Source organism: Girardinichthys multiradiatus, chromosome 18 (assembly GCF_021462225.1).
Source record: "Girardinichthys multiradiatus isolate DD_20200921_A chromosome 18, DD_fGirMul_XY1, whole genome shotgun sequence".
Classification (NCBI taxonomy): domain Eukaryota; kingdom Metazoa; phylum Chordata; class Actinopteri; order Cyprinodontiformes; family Goodeidae; genus Girardinichthys; species Girardinichthys multiradiatus.
Genome location: NC_061810.1, coordinates 26,534,733 through 26,557,643, shown reverse-complemented (window position 1 = coordinate 26,557,643; position 22,911 = coordinate 26,534,733). Strand labels below are relative to the sequence as shown.

Sequence of the window (22,911 nt, the reverse complement as noted above, 5' to 3'; positions counted from 1 at the left end):
TGATGTGCAACCTTAGGATCTAAGTCTTCAATAATACATGAGTGATCACATTAATGCTACTTTATCCCATTAGCTGATTTGGTCTGCCGAAAATAAAAGGAACCTAAGCTGTTTAAATAAATGGAAAACTTGGATGCAAAATGGTTTGTTAAACTGGTGATGACTAATAAGGGAACTTTTGTCTGCAAAATTTTTGTAAGTAGAGTATATTAGTTTGTGTCCTGTTGAGTAAATTACTCAATGAAACTTGCTTGGTGAAAATGCTGTTTTTATGTTTCTGATGTTTATCCCGGCAAAAACTAACCCCACTGGAACCTTCAGGAAATTTTTTCTGAAGCTTAATCTCAACACTAAAAGTAAAACCTTTTGGAAACTAACAGAGAATGTTCTGTCAAGGTTATCCACAACTTTCACAACTTAACCTTCAGGATTCTTTAGGATGCATTGACATCTGTATCAACGGATGTTACAAATTTTTTAACACATCAGTATCGATCTGATAAATAAAACTAAGCCGATATTTATAACCAATATTTATTTCCATCTTGTTGCCATTTATGTATATGTTACCAATATTATATATCATATATATATATAATATTGGTAAATATTGATGATCAGTTATAGCAGCAACATTAACACTGGATATCGATATCGGTTTGAATTTTCATGTTGGTTTATCCCTAGTAACCTTTAAAGAACTTTCATAAAGCGTTTCCTGAAGGTTTGTTCTAGGAAGGATAACAGCAGCTTTCACAACGTAAACTAAAGAGACGTTCCCTACAGGTTCTAGTTTTAACATTGTCAGTGCAACATTTTGGGAACTACAAGGAAATGGTACCTAAATGTTCCATAACGTTTTCTTACAACTTTCAACTTGCAACCCATACACCACACTGCAGGTAAAGTTCAGTCCAGGTTCTCTACAAGTTTAACGATGTAACCTTCAATGAACAGTCAGGGAACTCTGGTTTACAATCATCACCGTGTGACCTTTATGCAACTGTCAGGGGATGTTCTCTATAGGTTCTTTGGATGTAAACGATTTTCAAAATCCAACATTTTAGAGAACCTCTAAAGGTTCTCTGAAGGTTTCTTGAAGGGTTTCTACAACGTTTATGAAGTAACCTTTCAGAAAAGCTGCAGGGAATGTCCCCTAAAGCATTCCTGAAGGTTCACAGCAACTTTAATAATTGGTTTTATGTAATTTCTTATTGATCAATGTAAAATATGTTAGAATAGAAAGTTTGAATCCCAGGGAAATTAAAACATCAGAGAACTGTTGTTCTCTTGCAACACAGCCAGGTTCTAAAGCTACCATTCCCAGCTTCTAACCAGTTTAACCAGAAGTCAGACTGGCATCAGAAGGTTGGTTATGTTCACACAAGCACACAGAGCATATGTCAGATAAGCTGTTTGTTGTGTGTTCAATTTCTGCCTCAGCTGATTCATAAACCGAGACAGTTTGCATGGAAAGCCAGATAATGGCCTCATGCAAACACAGACACAAACAGAACGTTGTTGGACCTGCCGAGGCTCATGTAAAGTCTTACATCCGTGTGGGTTTGATTCTGTTTCCCATGTGTCTTTGCAGCTGGAGGGAGTCTGCCCCAGTGTGCGGGATGCAATGAGAGGATCTACGATGAGCAGTACCTCCAGGCCCTCAACGCCGACTGGCACACCATCTGCTTCAGGTAGAGAATTGATCTCGCATTGGCGCCAGCACAGAAACATAGGTCTATCTGTTGTGATCGCACACAGGCATTGAAAAAAAACCTATATCACGTTTTGGGTTAATGGAGCTAATGTCTTGGATATGTGTTTATTTACACATTCCGGACAGGATGCAGTGTCCCTGCCTGATATTGACCTTATTACCCCTGTTTACTATTTATCGTAGGAAATACCCGTTTTCTCTTTAGCTATTAAATGTGATGCTTTTTATCTGACTGAAAAGGGACCCTCAGAGAGTGAACCAGAGCACTAATGGCTCAACAGTGACTGTAACACTGTTTTTACTAATTTCTGTCCTGAAGCGGGGGACAGAGTCTCCGCGCTGAATGAGTCCATGTGCATAAAGCTGCAACATATTTATCAGTTTACTATAAAGGTTTGACAGCATATTAATCAGGGAGGCATTGTGCCAGAACAACACGTCTCCAAGGTCCAAATCTCACTCTTTTCTGTTTGTTTGTTTGTTCTCCCTTCCTTAAGTTTGCTGCCCATGGATTATATGTAGCTGGATAGAAACCAAACATTTTGAACCTTCTGGTCTTAATTTTAGAACTATAAAAATCCCAAAAGTAGCAAATATACTGAAGTTAAGCTGCATAAAATTGTAATAATGTTCATAAATCAGTTTAAAAACTGCTCAAAATCAATCAGAAAAGTGAAAACTTTCTTTCCATAGAGTTTACTTTATATAACTCATATTTGAACTGGAAGATCTCTGTGTATTTCTCAGAATTCAGGATTTATATGAAATTAATGCAAACATTTATACCTTAATTATAATAAAGAATGTATAAAAAAAAACACAAGAGGTGGTAACACTAAAATCAAGAATCAATTTTATTATCAATCAACCAATTTTTACTCACTGCTGATCAACAAGCAAACAGAACATAATTCAAATCTGCAAACTACCTCCTGAAAATAGATTAATGACCAGAATAAGAAATTCTCCAAGGTACAATAATTAGCTGATTAGAATCTAAGAAGTACCAGGAAATTATAGGTTCCTCTGAAAAAGATTTTATGGACTAATTCTGGGAAAAAAAGTGGAAAAGGAGCCGGATTTGGACTTAGGGGACGTGTTGTTATGGCAATCAGTTCAGAACTTACTGGGAGGTTGGGAGCAGCGTTTCTCCACGGGAGTGGAGAACATAGTCTTCAGTAACTTTACACACACTCTACACACAATAAATGCAATTTATGATGCTGAAGAACAGAACACCTAACAAGGCAAAACTCAACTGAGTGAGCAACTCCTCTTCTCGGTCCAGATGGGTAGCTTACTGGGACAGAGGTGTCTGGACAAGTGAAGGCTAGCCTACCTAGAAGTTTTCCTTTTGGCCTCAGAGAGTCCTCTAGGTTCCACCTTATCATAAAGTAACAGCAGTCTATCATTTTAGCCATAATATTTCTCATGGCTGACGTTTCCACATGTACACTACTGGTCAAACGTTTTAGATACGCTTTCTCTTTGTTTTCATGACTATTTAAGTTGTAGATTCTCACCGAAGGCAACCAAGCTGTGAATGAACACACATGGATTTAGGTAGTAAACAAAAAGTGTGCAATAACTCCATAAACATTTCTTTATTTTAGATTCTTTAAAATAGCCACCCTTTGTTTTGATGACTGCTTTGCTCTCTTGGCATCCACTCCATGAGCTTCATGAGGTGGTCACCTGAAATGGTTTTCCAAAGAGCCTTAAAAGAACTTCCCAAAGACGGCCAAAGATTTAATATTCAGCCGTCACAGCAAAGGGTGGCTACTCTAAGGAATCTAAAATATAACATATTTAAAACATGACAATTTTTCATTTGCTACATAATTACATATGTGTTCATTCACTGTTTTAAGGCCCTCGGTGAGAATCTACGTACAATGTAAATAGTCATAAACATAAAGAAAACCATTAAACGAGAAAGCATTCTAAAACTTTTGACCGATAGTGTATCTTTCCTCCTTTTTATGTCAAGCATGTAATCACTTTAGTGAATAAAACTGCACATTCACGTTCAAATCTTGACACACCAACCAATCAATATTAAATTCATCAAATAAATTGAAATTATCGATGAAACAAAGCAAAGTGTTTCCTCTGCTTACCTGGTTTCAGCTTTTCAGGTCCTCTACTCTTGTCTCTTGAACTCTTTAGTATTTTGTCCCTTCCTAAACGTTAATGGTTATGTGTGTAAACGCTGCCAATCTAAGTTTATGTTCGAGATGCTGTCTCTGGTTCTGGTTCTGGTTCTACTACAGTGGAAATACTCTGCCATGATGTCGACTGCTTGTTTTCTAGTTGGCTTGCAGAAATACCTGTAATTGTATCGTTAGCAGCGTAAAGCTTGTAACAACTTTATCGTCCTGATGAATGTTAGGTGGGTTTTGACTTGCACACATTAGTGAGAACAGGTCCAGTTTGGATGTCTGAGGCTGTATTCACAGTTTCTGCCTGGTTTGAGCTCTGTGTTTGTAGACAGCTCTTGCTGCTCTGGTGGCATGCATGTTTTAGTTTCTATTCATTTTCCTTTTCAGGTAAAATTACTTAAAACAGTATTTAAATTTCGGAGCTGCTTATTATTGTTGTAATTGATTAATCTAGCGATTTCTTTTTTTTTTTTTTCGATTAATCTAACAAAAGATACTCTTATTAAGTTAACATACACCAATAAACAAGCATTTTGAAAGTAAGAAAACAAATATTTATTGCATAATTTGAATGCATTGCAAATGGCAAAAACATAAAAAAACTCAATTCAGTGCTCAGAACATGACATTTTAATAATATAGTCTTTTTAAATAAAAAAAATACAACAATGCATTTTGTTGTATGTTGCAAGGTGCATTTTGACAAAACATTTGTGAGAGCATGAACAATGCCCAGGTGAACTAAAACTAAAACATACTTTTATCCGATTGTTTTGAGGCTATGAGCCATCTTCACTGTGTGTCTAAGGATTGTGTTGTAAATCTTTAGGATTTTGGACATTTTGTTTGGAGATAACTGAATTATATTTATTAAAATGGCATATTTTTGCTATAATGTCCTCGTTTCTTTCCATGTCGAACGTCTGATGTTTCAGTAACCATACTTCTAGCTGTTGACCCTTACCAGAAATATATACAGTACAGACCAAAAGTGTGGACACACCTTCTCATTCAAAGAGTTTTCTTTATTTTCATGACTATGAATATTGTAGCTTCATGTGGAATTATATACTGAACAAAAAAGTGTGAAATAACTGAAAATATGTCTTATATTCTAGGTTCTTCAAAGTAGCCACCTTTTGCTTTGATTACTGCTCCGCACACTCTTGGCATTCTGTTGATGAGCTTCAAGAGGTGGTCACCTGAAATGGTTTTCCAACAGTCTTGAAGGAGTTCCCAGAGATGCTTAGCACTTGTTAGCCCTTTTGCCTTCACTCTGCGGTCCAGCTCACCCCAAACCATCTCGATTGGGTTCAAGTTCGGTGACTGTGGAGGCCAGGTCATCTGGCACAGCACCCCATCACTCTCCTTCTTGGTCAAATAGCCCTTACACAGCCTGGAGGTGTGTTTGGGGTCATTGTCCTGTTGAAAAATAAATGATGGTCCAACTAAATGCAAACCGAATGGAATAGCATGCCGCTGCAAGATGCTGTGGTAGCCATGCTGGTTCAGTATGCCTTCAATTTTGAATAAATCCCCAACAGTGTCACCAGCAAAGCAACCCCACACCATCACACCTCCGCCTCCATGCTTCATGATGGGAACCAGGCATGTAGAGTCCATCCGTTCACCTCTTCTGCGCCGCACAAAGACACGGTGGTTGGAACCAAAGATCTCAAACTTGGACTCGTCAGACCAAAGCACAGATTTCCACTGGTCTAATGTCCATTCCTTGTGTTCTTTAGCCCAAACAAGTCTCTTCTCCTTGTTGCCTGTCCTCAGCAGTGGTTTCCTAGCAGCTATTTTACCATGAAGGCCTGATTCACACAGTCTCCTCTTAACAGTTGTTCTAGAGATGTGTCTGCTGCTAGAACTCTGTGTGGTATTGACCTGTTCTCTAATCTTAGCTGCTGTTAACCTGCAATTTCTGAGGCTGGTGACTCAGATGAACTTATCATCCGCAGCAGAGGTGACTCTTGGTCTTCCTTTCCTGGGGCGGTCCTCATGTGAGCCAGTTTCTTTGTAGCGCTTGATGGTTTTTGCGACTGCACTTGGGGACACTTTCAAAGTTTTCCCAATTGTTCGGACTGACTGACCTTCATTTCTGAAAGTAATGATGGCCACTCGTTTTTCTTTACTTAGCTGCTTTTTTCTTGACATAATACAAATTCTAACAGTCTATTCAGTAGGACTATCAGCTGTGTACTGTATCCACCTCCTGCACAACACAACTGATGGTCCCAACCCCATTTATAAGGCTTGAAATCCCACTTATTAAACCTGACAAAAGCAAAAGGTGGCTACTTTGAAGAACCTAGAATATAAGACATATTTTCAGTTGTTTCACACTTTTTTGTTCAGTATATAATTCCACATGTGTTAATTCATAGTTTTGATGCATTCAGTGTGAAGTTACAATATTCATAGTCATGAAAATAAAGAAAACTCTTTGAATGAAAAGGTGTGTCCAAACGTTTGGTCTGTACTATAGGTGGAAAGCCAAAAAGTTTTACTGAAATGTAATCAATAACACAAGCTGGGCTAATCTAACGCTATGAGTGCCATATCAGATCACTTGATTGAAAAACGTAGGTGAGCAAACTTAATCATCGTGATAAGATATAGTTAAAGCTCATATAAAAAAGAAACAGCTGTATTTGCTTCAGATTTGGACGTATTCATCCTGAGAAAGCCTCATTGCAGTTCATAGAAAGGTTATGTTATAACTCCTGTCAGTCATACTAATGATCCACGGTTATTTCAGCAGCAGCAGGCCTTCACAATGACGCAGGAAACTGACGGGATGTTTGAACAAGTCCTGACTGCGTCACTGCTGTCTTTTGAGCTCTCTAGAAGCTCAGTTATAATAAAAATCCATCCAAATGCTGTATATCCATACTTGTAGTTTCAGGACTGATGTTCTGGTTAATTGTGCTTGAGACAGAGAGACTTTGAGGAGGGAATGCTGCAAGTCACTGACTGGATGCAATCTGCTGGGTTTCCTTAGACAGAAAAACTTTTTATCCAATTTGAATAAATAACTATATCTGACTACACTGTTCAATTGTTAGGATTAATTGGAATGTATGTACCTGACTGTTGTGAAGTGCCTTGAGACGACATGTGTTGTGAATTGGCGCTATATAAATAAAACTTAATTGAATTGAACTTTGAGTCACCTTCAATAAATTCTAGTCACTTTTTTCAATCTTATTTCTTTTTGATAAACTTATCTGATCTTAGTCAGCAAAATAAATTAAGTCAGAACTTCCCAGAGACCGAAGAGTTGAAGATCAATTCTTGTAGCCCTGATTTAACCCTGAGCCTATTGTTAACTGCCTTTGGGTATTTATTTGTTAATTTGGCCATGATCTGCATAAGATCTGCACAGATGTGCAGTTTGCCTGGTGGTCCTACTTTCACTGCTACTCTGCAGACAGTAAATCCAGTGTTTTTATCCAAAGAATTGTAGATTTCACTGCCCACACAATCTCACACCATGTTCATTTTTATTCATCTACACGTGTTTGTGAAAACCACACACCACCATTTGTTAGTGACATTTTTTTTTTTACCCGCCTCTGAGTCTCAGTTGGTTTTTAATTTTTAAATTATTCAGCAGAACAGACTAATGCCCTGCAACCTCAACAAAACAAAAATTTAAAAAGGTTTTTTGCCCCTCTGTGATAATATTTTGTTTTCAGTGGAGTTTTTTTTCTCAGTGATCTTGTCTGCACCCCTAAGGGCTTGACACACCTGTCCGTATACGCAAGTTGCTTGGACGTTGTGAAAATTAATATGCAGCTATTATTAGTATTTTCATCTCAGCCTTACAGGAGGCGATAATGTGCCACTTTAGATAAGGTCTACTCAAAAGGGGAAGAGAAAATAAAAATTTTAAATATTTTATATTTCTATATAATAGGTTCAGAAAACCTTAAAAGGTGTTGCGCAAGTGTTTGTTATCTAAATGTAGTCATTATTAAGATTAGTTTCTTACCTTTTAGGTATTTGGTAAGTTCTGAAACCAGCTGTGGTGATCATGTATCTCTGAAATAAATCTCAAGTTTAGATAATATATCAAGTAGGAAAAAATTGTAATTTTCTCATACTTCTTTATATAATATTCATTTTGCAGCTACAGGAGTCACCCCCTCTTGGCCATTGAGTGAAATGCAGCTTGGATCAGATTCAGAGGCCACACCCTGTTATTTATATACAGTTAATAATCAGTCGACCGATGGGTTTTAAAAGGCTGTGGTGATGGTAAATGACGTGGCCTGCAGTTTCTACATAGAATACCCAGTTATACATATGCATGTTTGACCTTTAAATGGAGACTGGTGTGTAAAATCTGAAGAAGTGGCCTTTTGAACAGCAGAAAATCCTTTACAAGATCAGTTCAAATCTTAGGTTGACACAGGAAACTTGTTCTCCTTTCTACAGGACACCATCTGTAGTTGTAGGATCTGGAGCCTTGAGTCTAACTACCTTCAAACATATTTTTTTAGGATGTTTTTGTCAGCTGCCACTAGATGTTCCAGTAGAGCTGTTGCAGTTTCCTGAATCCTCTCCATGTTTCCTGCCTCGCATGCTGCTTTTCATTGATTTGCTTAATGCCCGGCTGGCTGATATATGTCTGTGCTCATTTAACTGTGCTCATCTGATCCCATTAATCGTCGGCGCGGCTGCTGCTGGGTTTAAACCTCGCAGCTCGATGTGTCATTAATGATTTCCTCCCACCGGAAGTCTGACTGGGAAACCTGAGGAGGGTATCTGTGTGGCGGTCAGAGTCCGTAAAGGCTTTGTGGTCCGTGTGTGTGTGGCATATTCAGATAAAGGATGTTGGATGAGGTTTTTTCTATGCATTCATGGTAAACTTTGCCACACATTTTCATTTGAATATTTAAGTTGAAAGTAAAAACACTTCCTTGCATTTCTGTGTAACCTCAGCTTCAATGTGAAGCCGTTTCCAGCTCCGTTTCTCTCCTCTAAGGGGTCGGATATCAGGCTGAACCTTTGGCCTCTTGGGGCAACATGTTATGACAGAACACATATCAGAGCAGAGGAAAGTGTACTTCTTGTGAAATAGTAAAGGTATTTCTGTAAACATTGCATGACTGGACGCTGGAGAGGAGGGGAGGTTAAAAGGAGGATTTCAGGTAGTTTTGCTTGCAGACATTAAATTCCAGTTCTGCAAGGATCTGTGAGTACAGAGGAAAGAGTATGTGAGTATGAGAGAAACGAGGTGGTTGGGCTGCAAAATGAAAGTACCCAGAGACTGTTGAGAATTGTCCCCTGGGTGGAAAATGTAAAACGTTCCTCTGAAAATAGCCTCAGTGTTGGTCAGGCTTCGTGGGAAAAAGGAGCAGAGCTCCCGCTACTAAATATTTTTTTTCTCCTTTCTGTTTGTTTTGCAACTTAACTTTGAAACTGTTGCATTTTTAAAGTTTATCCCCTGCCACGGGAAAAACTATGATTATAGCTGAGATGCATCTCCTTGTGACAAAAGTGAAGAAAGTTATCTTCCATCAGTAAGTGAAAGTTATTGATTGTAATGTATTCTTGCTTTGTTGTGGTTTAGTCTCAGAGAAGATGTTTGACGTTTATTGGCAATATCTCAATGAAGTGAGATAAATGCTGTTTTAATACACGTGGATCTGAGCGGGATCTGCCCAGAACAAGATTCAGCAGATCAAGTCAAAGATTACAAAGATAAACCTTTGGTTTAAGTTTGGAATTGCGGACAGCGTATTTTTCATTAAACAAATGTTTCTTTTTGAGTTATGATTTTTAGTGCAACAACTGACTGAACGTCCTCCAGGAGTGGTGATTCCATCTTTTGTTATGTAATCTTTTGTCATATTACATTTCTAATGGTAGTTTTTGTTGTTTTTCTCTCCTCAACTGTTTCACAAGTGTTTTTGTTACATATGTACCTATTTCTTTTATTCATTTATTGTATTTTTGTTCAGAATACTTCAAAAATAAAACCTAAACAAATCAGGGCTACCCAGGCTGTCAGGGGCCCCTACAAAAACTGTGTCGGCTTTGAACTTTGCAAGCTAATGTCAGACAGATCTAGTAGGTCTATCAATGCAACAGTTAAGTCAGCAAGTTGCTGTTGATAATGGCCAGAGTAGGATGAGGAAACGGAGACAACTGTGGAAACATTCATGGCTGGGGAAAAAAGAAAATCAGACATTGGTCACGATTTTCCATCGTCTCTGGTTAGTGGTTAAATCAGCAGTCAGTGGATCTGTCACACTGAACACCGATTGAAGCTCCTAACCCGGGATTTTCTTGCTGATTTTTCTTCCTTCCTATTTAATCTAAGGCAGCCGATAATCACACAGTGCAAACCCGGCAACACTGTAGCATCTCATTGAAGGCTCCAAATCTGAGATGACTTAAAGCAGTCGGTGCGCAGACCTCCGCTAAGGCCATAGGATTATTGACATGTCAGCTTTTTTCTATACTGATGAGCTTTACTCTGGATGACATCTGGCCACTGTTTGTCAGCTGCTGACAGGGTGAGGAACCATGTGGTAATTCCAAGTTGTCACATCATGATCTGGCAATGGGAAAGAATCCTTAAAGAAATCCCTGGATCCAGATGGTGCACTGCATCGCCATCAAAATCTAAAACGCACCTTGTCCAAATCCGTTCATAAGTTTTTGAGATATTTTGCATCTGATGAACTGAAAAAGTGGCAACAAAAATATAACCTCCTTGGTGCAGGTGACAGTTTAGAGAACAAAAACTAAATATCCCGGCTTCCACTGTCCAGTTAAAAAGTGACAAACTAGCCTCATTATGTCCTACATCTCTGCCTGTTGGACTCTGCATCCATCACAGCGTCCTGCATAGTGTGGTGGCATGTGCTTATGTTTGCTGTCTCTTGAGAGGTAGTATTATTTAATGTTTCTACTGTAGGCTTCAGAGCGCTGAGTCTGCTACCAACACTAACACAGGATGTAACTGACCTGTTTCTTTGACATACATACCCAAGTTTGAAGACGTTTGGTGTAAAAACAGCTTCTTTTTTTTTACAATTTAGTGAATTTAAGTTCGGGTTTTTTGCCCTTAATATGTATTTCAGGAGATTAAGTTGAAGAACCTGCTGACAAATACTTTATAAGAGAGTTTAAATCATTGCTGCAAAAAAATCATCTTTCATCCCACTGACTGTCTCTTAGAGAAGACAAACTTCCAGATTTTACAACATTCTTGTGATTCATTTAGTTTTTATAAAAGAAAATGCTGAATGTTGCCCAAATTCTTAACTAATAAAATATTTAAATCAATTTTGGTTTTCATGTTTTCTGTTGCAATAATCATAAAAAACATCAGAAATGTACATCAGAGTAAGTAGATTATTTACAGAAATGTGCTCTAGTTTTTGAAAACTTATGCAGTGCTGCAGTCTCTCTGCAGCATTCTGCAGCCTTCCATCTTCCACCATTATAAAACTACATCTGCTTTAGCTGCTGCCCTGATAATCACCCCTAAGAACTGGAAAGTCTGCTGCTTATTTGGCACATTTAAACAAGTCATTTTTCACATTCACTATAAATATTCAGTGCAAGCTTTGCTGGTAAAATATGTTTGGATAAAGCTGCTTCTTCTCAAGGAGAAACTGAGAAGCCTGTAGATCTGCCATCCTGTGCTATGCTACATATTCTACCTGCAGATGAAAAACATCCAGATGTGCTCACTTCTTGAGAGAAATGCGTCCATCGCTGGGGTGCAATGAAGTTGGGTTTTTCTTACAGGCAACATAAAGAGCTGCAGTGACTCAGCACCTGCAGAAAAACTCTGCCTGGTAACAGTCTGCAGGACATGATGAAGACGAATCATGTGAAGAATTATTTATTAGTTCAAAGATGCATCTTGGTGCATCATATTAAAAACAAAACCTGTTCTATGCTAATGCTTAGTAATGGTGATGGGGCGGGGTTGTGGTGGAGTAGCTATGGATGCTAAAACAATCACAGCTGCACCACAAAAGGGAAGTTTGTGTTCAGCAACTTGGGTTAGTTTATGAACAAAATAAAGAAGCAGAAAACTTAATGTATGCACTTGTACTGGTATTAATTCAATAACTTTGCTTGCATTTAACTGCATCATGTTCTAAAAGTTAAAATCGTATCTGCTGCTGGGTAGGGAAGTTCCTGTTCAAATATTCTCCAAGTCATTTGCAACTACTAGCTGTAAAACTCTGAGACGAAACCTTTCAATGAAACATCAAACATCGTCGAGTAGCGATGCACTAATCAGGCTTTTGCTGGCCAATACAAATTCCCTGTTTTCTTCAAATGACTCTAACTTGTACACTGTAGTTTATGTAAACCCTGTTAATCTACAAATTGACTAGAAAAAAAGCAATATTTTGAATCCAACAGAACATCCAACATTTCTAATAAACTTTATTAGAAACTGCTTTGGGATTATTTCCATTTTTACAAATTGCATTCAGAGTCACCTAATTGGTAAATGTGTGGAATGTAATCTCAATATAATCACAGCTGTTTGGTGGGGGCATCAGAGGTTTGTTAGAGAACATTAGTGAGGAAACTGCATCATGAAGACCAATAAATGCAATACACAGGTCAGGGAGAACAATGTGAAGAACTTTAAAGTGGAGTTAAGTCATAAACCAACATCCCGTGCTTTGAGCATCTGACAGAGCTTTGTTTCATCCATCACCTGAAAATGGAAAAAGTACGGCACAAATGCAAACCTACCAACACATTCCTGTGCACCTAAACTGACAGGCCGTGCAGGGACAGCATTTTTCAGAGAAGCAGCCAGGTGGCCCATGGTAGCTCTAAAGGAGCTGCAGAGATCCACAGCTTAGGTGTTGGCATGCTGTTTTTTAAGAGCAACAATGGAATTGCTTTGATCAAACTCTTTTTTTCTCATAGAAGGCCCCAGTCAAAGTCCAGTTTAGAATCTGTGGCAAGACTTGAAAGTTAATGTTCACAGATGCTCTCCTTCTAACCCAACTGAGCTTGAGCTGTTTTACAAAGAAGAATGGGTAAAAACTTCATGGTGTCTAGATGTGAAAGTCTGATGGAGACGTACGCCAAAAGACTCCTGGAACTAAACTCAAAATGGTGTTCCCTATTTTCGTATTTTGATTTATAAAAATGTTTGTAAAACCATGTGTCATATTCCTTTAATTCCTAACAGTTGTGCCTGGAAATACAATTATGTTTGTGATTGGAAAGTTATATAAATATAAAGAAATGAAAGCGCTATCAATGCTTATGCGAGGTTCTGGACAAAAGCTTGACAGCAGCTGATTTAAGTGCATCAGTGACGACAGGTTACTGTTTGTGGCTGCTGAGATTTGATTAGTAAGGTTACTCTTCACCGTGTGTGGTTAAGAGAAGCTGCTGCCTCACTTTGCCTCATCTTTCAGAAAGCCTAGCACTCCTGTGAGGGGGCTGATATATCTGATTATCCAGAAGGAGGTGAAAGGCTTTAACTGATGATGGAGTGCTGGGACATTTGATTTGTGCAACCAAAACAAATTCACACGTCCAAGAAAAATGGGCCGAGCCCTCACCGAGCTGCAGTGGGTGATGCCTGTATCGTCACAGGGTCAGTTCCTCTCTCTGAGGACGAGAAACGGCAGATAAAGAAGCGTGACCCCCCCCCCCCCCCCCCACTCTTTCGATTCAGCTGCACTGAGAGAGGAAGTAGAGGAAGGGAGGGACTGAGCAGAGAGAGAGACTGTGACACTGATGCCTTTGACAGCCAGGCTGCAAGAGTTGAACATCAGAGCCGCTGACATGAGTCTGTCTCCGATCTGTCAAAACAAGATCTTCGCTCCCCGGAGGTGCGTGTCAGCAGAGAGCCGACGCAGAGGGAAGCAGCCTATCCTGTAAGCAGAGAGTCTGTCTGTTTGCTGAGTTTTAACCTGAAAGCTGAACTTAAACTCAACTCACGCTGATCTGGTTTATGTTTTCAGTCCAAGAGAAGTTTCTTACAAACTTTGAGGCTATAACTTTAGGAACAAATCTGCAATAAAATATCTTACTTTTATGTAATTAGTTGTTTTGATCCACCAAATGATTGATTAGATTGTGTAAATCTGTATTTTTTTTGTCTGAGTACAGACTCAGAAAACTATTCTTAATATTTTATGTCCTTTTAATCTTAGTTGCTTTTTAATCTTAAAACTATTACAATTACTGGATTACCATCACAGGTAAGATGACCAGGAGCCACAAATAAATAATTAGAACTCTTGGCTTTCTTGTGGTTCTTTTTGTTTTTTATTATTAATTAATTTAGCCGATATTCCTTACTAACCAAACTTAGAAATTACATCTTTCTTTCTCTAGCCAAGAGTTTGCACCCAAATATGTTTGATTAAGTCTCATAGAAATGTGTGTTTTGCAGACAATGTAGTGAGCGGGTTCGGCTCAGTTGTGTTTCACTTCCTCTGTTTGTTTAAGTTTGAAACTGTGAAACTGACATATTTTAATTTAACAGAATGTGTATTCATTTTCTTTTTCATCAATTTAGGCTTTTCCAGAGGCATGTAGTAACTGAAATATGCTCATTTCTCTCTATGCTACGTCTTACTTCCTCAAACCCATAACATAAATCAATCCCCTGCCTCCGTCATGCTTCTTTATCTCAGGTTGCAACAACCCCGAATTAGTTTCGGCTTCCCTCTTTTTCTTTTTTTTTGTAATTCGGTGCCTTCTTGAATAAAAGCTTGTCGTTGAACATGTGACTCACCTCAGCTGTGTGGTCTGGTCCTTGTTGTTTGAGACTGTTCCAGCCCCATCTTTGTCATTTATCAGTTTCATCATGTGAGTTAGCCATAATAACCCATACCGGACTGGTTTGCATCGGTCTGTATCATCTTGTTAACCCAGATGGCCAGAAATGACAACTCTCTTATCTTGTCCGATGAGACGTTTGCCAAAGAAAGATGTAAAAATGTTTTTGTGTAATTCCTGTATAGCATTTTATTTTCAGAACCTTCTGGAAAACAGAAAACTAGAAATGAGAATCCAAACTAAAACCACATCCCAATAATACAATTTCTGCTTCAGAAATGTTTCCTACTGGCTGTGAAAGTTTAAATCTTTTTTGAATTAGTTTTATAGTATTTCATCTATTTTTTTATTTCTTCACACATTTCCTGCTCGCGTCGCTGCAAAAACATTGAGGAGAATTATTATATTAACTTTATTTTCTGCAATAAATGAAACATTTACACTGAACAAAGCAATTTGCTTGCCTTTTTCATTTTTAGGTAATTGTGAAAATGATTGTGAGCCTTCCTTTTTTCCTCTTCTAACCCACATTTTTTTTGCCACCCCCTCCGCCCCTAACATCAGAACCCCTGAGCCTTATTTTATAGGTTCTGGCTGGGCTGTGGTCCAGATAATTATCCCAGTGGATCATTTTGTACATGAAGCAATTAGACATTGTTGCATATACAATAATACCAACATTATTTGTATTTGGTTTATTTATGTTTTTATTTTTATATTAATTTCACGCAGACTACTTTAATGTGACAATGTCACACAGTAACGTTAATAGCAGCACAGCGCACTACAATGTTGGGTGGAGGCGGGGCTTCAGCCGTCGTAGCTCCAGCCGTCAGTGGGTCAGTGGAAACACAACTGGTACCGTACCGAGTAGAGCGAGACTGAGTGGAGCGGAGCTGGACCGCCTAAAAAAAGCCTGCTTTTTCAAGCAGGATACTTTTAGATGTTGCCATGTCTGAATTGTGTAGTTCCCTCCACTTATATTGGAATCCCTGCTAAAGATGTGTAAAAACCTTGAAAATAAATTAATATTTTATTGTAGCAACATATTGTTATACTAAAAAATAAAATAGAAAAATCCAAACTTTAATTTCAGTACATTTAATCAGTTGAAAAATAATCTTTTTCAGCAAAATCCTTTGGGCTACTAATTGTAGCATTATTCCTGTAAAATGAATTAATCTACCTGATGTTTTTTGTACTCTTGAGAACTTTTAATTGGAAATTTAGGGCTTTCTGCTCGTATTTATCTGGAAAGTACCATCACTGTAGAGAACTGCAGCAGTGAGTTGTATGCTACTGCAACACAAGACTAATTTATTTAGGGGATTTTATCAAATAATTGGATCAGAAAGTATGTTGTTGAAGCACATTGTTTTGGCTGTTACTTATTTCTGTAAATTCACTTTTGTTCCATGATTTCATACATGTAGAAGTATTTTCCTGATGGATTCAGTGTTTTGACACTCCTTTCTGATGCCACCTAGAGTTCAGGTACAGGTTGATAACATTTTCTGAGAAGATACCTTTCCTCTTCATTTGAGTATTTTCATTAATCGCCTTTCAGTCAGCTGTAACATTTGGCTCTCAGCTCTACACTCTAATCACACTGTGAAAATTAAATTTTTGTTATGCGGTGACCTGATAAATTGACTTAAAAAAATGAGATTAAATTGCCTTTGTCATTTTTGACCTTGATCATTCAGCTGAAATCCATGTGCGGTTTCACTACATGGACAAGCATCATCTCTAGTTTCTGACTGGACAGCTAAGTTTGGATGTAGCTGGCAGACAATGGCAACTGGATTTAAACAGCAGTGTTGCTACAAGATGAAAGATTATTTCTTGGCCATTCATAAAAAAAAACCTACATCTTCAATCAGTCTTTGCTTAATAAGTTAATTTGCAGGTATAGTAATGCTTCTTACTTATTTTATGATGCACACGTGTTAGGATTAGTAGTATCCTAGGTATTTATGTCAGTGCTTTCATGATACTAGATGATCGACACATATCGACAAATAATTTCTGCTTTGCGTATTGTTTTTTGCCTTTATCTTACCAAAACTGACTCATAGATATTCAACTTGTCTTCTCTCAGAAAATCCTTATTATGAAGGCAGCATAATAATCAAGTAGGAGCAGATTCTTGTAAACATGACTGCTAAAATCTGCTAAAAGTTTCCATCGCAGCATCCCTGTGGTTGAAAGTCCCTTTAATTCAATCCCAGAAAAGTGATGCCAGAAAAGAGTAGCTACTGCACGTTTCCCTTACTTACAAGACAGACAAATTCAGGTTTTTAAAAAATATTTCTTGTTGTAATGAATGCAGACAATCATTGTGTAACCTTCCATCGCTCTTACTGAAATCTGTAATGGAAAAGCTAAGAGCAGCATTTTATTCCTTTGCTCTTTACAAACTAACAAGCTGATATTAGCTAGGGAGTTAGTTAAAGGATATAATAATTAGAATATTTTAAAACTGCCAAATTTAGCAGGTGTGTGTACTATAATTTACCTTAGGTTTATGTATCAGAATCAAAGATACAACAAATAAATGTTAAACATTGTTTTAGCAGAATTGAGAATACAGGTCCTTCTCAAAATATTAGCATATTGTGATAAAGTTCATTATTTTCCATAATGTCATGATGAAAATTTAACATTCATATATTTTAGATTCATTGCACACTAACTGAAATATTTCAGGTCTTTTATTGTCTTAATATGGATGATTTTGGCATACAGCTCATGAAAACCCAAAATTCCTATCTCACAAAATTAGCATATCATTAAAAGGGTCTCTAAACGAGCTATGAACCTAATCATCTGAATCAACGAGTTAACTCTAAACACCTGCAAAAGATTCCTGAGGCCTTTAAAACTCCCAGCCTGGTTCATCACTCAAAACCCCAATCATGGGTAAGACTGCCGACCTGACTGCTGTCCAGAAGGCCACTATTGACACCCTCAAGCAAGAGGGTAAGACACAGAAAAAAATTTCTGAACGAATAGGCTGTTCCCAGAGTGCTGTATCAAGGCACCTCAGTGGGAAGTCTGTGGGCAGGAAAAAGTGTGGCAGAAAACGCTGCACAACGAGAAGAGGTGACCGGACCCTGAGGAAGATTGTGGAGAAGGGCCGATTCCAGACCTTGGGGGACCTGCGGAAGCAGTGGACTGAGTCTGGAGTAGAAACATCCAGAGCCACCGTGCACAGGCGTGTGCAGGAAATGGGCTACAGGTGCCGCATTCCCCAGGTCAAGCCACTTTTGAACCAGAAACAGCGGCAGAAGCGCCTGACCTGGGCTACAGAGAAGCAGCACTGGACTGTTGCTCAGTGGTCCAAAGTACTTTTTTCGGATGAAAGCAAATTCTGCATGTCATTCGGAAATCAAGGTGCCAGAGTCTGGAGGAAGACTGGGGAGAAGGAAATGCCAAAATGCCAGAAGTCCAGTGTCAAGTACCCACAGTCAGTGATGGTCTGGGGTGCCGTGTCAGCTGCTGGTGTTGGTCCACTGTGTTTTATTAAGGGCAGGGTCAATGCAGCTAGCTATCAGGAGATTTTGGAGCACTTCATGCTTCCATCTGCTGAAAAGCTTTATGGAGATGAAGATTTCCTTTTACAGCACGACCTGGCACCTGCTCACAGTGCCAAAACCACTGGTAAATGGTTTACTGACCATGGTATCACTGTGCTCAATTGGCCTGCCAACTCTCCTGACCCGAACCCCATAGAGAATCTGTGGGATATTGTGAAGAGAACGTTGAGAGACTCAAGACCCAACACTCTGGATGAGCTAAAGGCCGCTATCGAAGCATCCTGGGCCTCCATAAGACCTCAGCAGTGCCACAGGCTGATTGCCTCCATGCCACGCCGCATTGAAGCAGTCATTTCTGCAAAAGGATTCCCGACCAAGTATTGAGTGCATAACTGTACATGATTATTTGAAGGTTGACGTTGTTTGTATTAAAAACACTTTTCTTTTATTGGTCGGATGAAATATGCTAATTTTGTGAGATAGGAATTTTGGGTTTTCATGAGCTGTATGCCAAAATCAGCCGTATTAAGACAATAAAAGACCTGAAATATTTCAGTTACTGTGCAATTAATCTAAAATATATGAATGTTAAATTATCATCATGACATTATGGAAAATAATGAACTTTATCACAATATGCTAATATTTTGAGAAGGACCTGTATCTGCCTTTTCTGTCTCAACTATTTGTTATTAGATCATCTCACTCCGAGACATTGTCTTATATTTTTGTTTAATATGGTGAAACCATATTATTGTAACCTACAAGATAACATGAGAATTGAGAATCTCATTCTGGCCTAATTGTAATAGTGAAATGAAGCAGTGGTTAAAAACATTAAGGAATGTATAAAAACCAAAACATTATAACTCAGTAACAAGTTTGTTTTGTTGTCTTCCCATCTGAGTCTCGGCCTGGAACTGGAATAACACTCATTCTGGTTCCCAGCGCTCTCAGAGATCTTTTTTATTATTCATCCGCTCTGGAAGGAGTGAGCGGGATCCAGACTGATGGTCGGAAAAGCTTAACAGACACAAAGAAAAGAGCTGGCGTGCTCCTCGTTTTCTCACAGGCTGTTAGGCCTCTTGTTTGCTGCCTGAATGGAGCACAGGGCCTCGTATAAATAGAGGACTGGAAACAAATAAATAGAGGACTTTATAAATACACAGCCCATCTCCGCAGCATGTAAGAGCAAAGGATGTTAAATACATCAATGTAAATGCTGCTAAGCTTGTGTTTAAGGTTAGGACATCAGACTAGGTTTGATTGGCGGTGGGATCTCCTGATTGAGTCTGAAGCCGCCCAATAGACAAAGACTGAGGTTTATCAGAAGGAGATGAGGTAATGTGGGGTGTTTTCATGTGTGAGAGGTTGACATCATTGCTGTGGCATCCTGGGTTGCCATGGCGAAGGAGGCGGGAGGAAGATGAGGGGGTGGTAAAGTAGGGGGGAGTGTGGGAATTGGATGATTGTGTTTGCGTTGAGAACGGTCATTTGTGAAAGCTTAATAAATAAAACCGGTTTAACCACCTTAAATCTGTCATCAGAGGGGAATCGGTTTGGCAGATAATGATGATTAAACACCTGGTTCACCTGAGACTGTTCAGAGTTTTTTTTTTCTTTTATTTCTCTGGAAAACATCAATACAGGTCCTTCTCAAAATATTAGCATATTGTGATAAAGTTCATTATTTTCCATAATGTCATGATGAAAATTTAACATTCATATATTTTAGATTCATTGCACACTAACTGAAATATTTCAGGTCTTTTATTGTCTTAATACGGATGATTTTGGCATACAGCTCATGAAAACCCAAAATTCCTATCTCACAAAATTAGCATATTTCATCCGACCAACAAAAGAAAAGTGTTTTTAATACAAAAAACGTCAACCTTCAAATAATCATGTACAGTTATGCACTCAATACTTGGTCGGGAATCCTTTTGCAGAAATGACTGCTTCAATGCGGCGTGGCATGGAAGCAATCAGCCTGTGGCACTGCTGAGGTCTTATGGAGGCCCAGGATGCTTCGATAGCAGCCTTTAGCTCATCCAGAGTGTTGGGTCTTGAGTCTCTCAACGTTCTCTTCACAATATCCCACAGATTCTCTATGGGGTTCAGGTCAGGAGAGTTGGCAGGCCAATTGAGCACAGTGATACCATGGTCAGTAAACCATTTACCAGTGGTTTTGGCACTGTGAGCAGGTGCCAGGTCGTGTTGAAAAATGAAATCTTCATCTCCATAAAGCTCTTCAGCAGATGGAAGCATGAAGTGCTCCAAAATCTCCTGATAGCTAGCTGCATTGACCCTGCCCTTGATAAAACACAGTGGACCAACACCAGCAGCTGACACGGCACCCCAGACCATCACTGACTGTGGGTACTTGACACTGGACTTCTGGCATTTTGGCATTTCCTTCTCCCCAGTCTTCCTCCAGACTCTGGCACCTTGATTTCCGAATGACATGCAGAATTTGCTTTCATCCGAAAAAAGTACTTTGGACCACTGAGCAACAGTCCAGTACTGCTTCTCTGTAGCGCTTCTGCTGCTGTTTCTGGTTCAAAAGTGGCTTGACCTGGGGAATGCGGCACCTGTAGCCCATTTCCTGCACACGCCTGTGCACGGTGTCTCTGGATGTTTCTACTCCAGACTCAGTCCACTGCTTCCGCAGGTCCCCCAAGGTCTGGAATCGGCCCTTCTCCACAATCTTCCTCAGGGTCCGGTCACCTCTTCTCGTTGTGCAGCGTTTTCTGCCACACTTTTTCCTTCCTACAGACTTCCCACTGAGGTGCCTTGATACAGCACTCTGGGAACAGCCTATTCGTTCAGAAATTTCTTTCTGTGTCTTACCCTCTTGCTTGAGGGTGTCAATAGTGGCCTTCTGGACAGCAGTCAGGTCGGCAGTCTTACCCATGATTGGGGTTTTGAGTGATGAACCAGGCTGGGAGTTTTAAAGGCCTCAGGAATCTTTTGCAGGTGTTTAGAGTTAACTCGTTGATTCAGATGATTAGGTTCATAGCTCATTTAGAGACCCTTTTAATGATATGCTAATTTTGTGAGATAGGAATTTTGGGTTTTCATGAGCTGTATGCCAAAATCATCCGTATTAAGACAATAAAAGACCTGAAATATTTCAGTTAGTGTGCAATGAATCTAAAATATATGAATGTTAAATTTTCATCATTACATTATGGAAAATAATGAACTTTATCACAATATGCTAATATTTTGAGAAGGACCTGTAGATGAAATTTGGCTCTAGACCAGTAATCCCCGTCTATTTATGTGTCATCTGAGGGGAATGACTGGGATCCCCCCCCCCCCAGACAGTTGGATGTTTCCTGAGGTCGACTTTCACCCCCGATATGTGTGTGTTTTCTCTTCATCAATGAGGAGCTCATATTAGTTGTAGACACTCTTGTTTCCATCAGATCCCTCAATGTTTATGTCGAATGCCCTGATCTTTCCCATTTTAATGGAGCTCAGGGCAGATCCAAGTATTGGCTTATTGATCTACTCAGAGCATCTCTGCTGAATTGGCAGAGATATGGAAGATGGATGTCCTCCTGAGCGTGAAGGAGACGATGGCAGATTTAATAATTCATGAAGAGCAGCATGTGTGTTTTTGTGGAAGTGTGTCTGTCGCAGGCAGGGTTGGCTCCTCGCAACTCTTTCAGCTCTGCATCTGTCGGTCAGTAATCATCCAGCGCTGCACCTCTACCAGGACACGCGTTTCATTTTGAGCCCTTCTGCTTCAAGTAACCAGTTTGACATTATTTGAGGTCTCAGACATGGTGTATTATCCTGCTGGAAGTAACCATCAGAAGATGGGTACACTGTCCCTGTAAAGATATTTACATGGTCAGCAGCCACATGCTGGTACAATCTTTGTCTATGTATTCAGCTGTCTTGAGATAGTAACAATGTTTGTGTCATATCTACAGTTAATCCCAATATTATTCTTATTATTAATAATATTATTCTCTGATATTTTAGTAGATTATAAATAATTTTTTTGTAAATTATAAATAAAACTGATTTTTTTTTTTTTTAACCGATGCCTTCTTTAAATAGTTTTGTCTTTTGAGAAATACCTCTCATTTCCTATCAGAAGACATTTTGTTGGTTTAATTAACATGATTTTAAATCTTAATCTGCTAGAGATATGAACAATTTTGGCCTTGTGTGCAGTAACGTTTTAGCTGTCGTCTTAAACATCCAGAGTCAAATCAGTCAAATTTTGAATAACATCAGTATCAAGTTTAATACTGAAATTGGATTCGATGTACGCATTTACACGTAAGTTGCAAACAAAGCATGTGCTATAATAAAAAAGGTGAGGGTGAGTTTGGTCAGATGGATGTTCATCTCAAAGTTAAAGGTCAGCAAAATGTCTGACATTGGATTTTGCAAAGAGAAACGTTTTAGGTTGATGTCAAAGGCAAACAAAGAATTGGTTTGACTGGTTTCTCTGCAGGACAATGCAGTGTTGTAAATATTGGGCTACTTATATATATTTTTTTTTTCTGTAGTGTGAATCACATGCTGCAGGGACATTTTGTCTACTGCTGTGCAGCTCTCCACACAGATAATCAGTATGTCAGGATGCTCTCTACTGCAGAGCATTGGAAGGACACCAGCAGCGTAGTCTTCAGGTTGTGTCTCTGGCAGTCTTTAAAAAAATGCA

General features: G+C 39.0%; 1 protein-coding gene across 2 annotated transcripts in view; it reads left to right on the top strand.

The window, feature by feature from the left end:
* The window catches only part of limk1a (LIM domain kinase 1a), a 64,793-nt gene that overhangs the window by 1,331 nt on the left and 40,551 nt on the right, over window positions 1-22,911 (top strand). Inside the window, exon 2 of one of the 2 annotated variants that reach the window (XM_047392534.1) lies at window positions 1,595-1,694. In XM_047392534.1, coding sequence (XP_047248490.1) covers window positions 1,595-1,694 — 100 coding nt within the window. Of the gene's footprint in view, window positions 1-1,594; window positions 1,695-13,659; window positions 13,773-22,911 lie in introns of those variants that run through there. The other variant, XM_047392535.1, reaches the window with a different exon arrangement.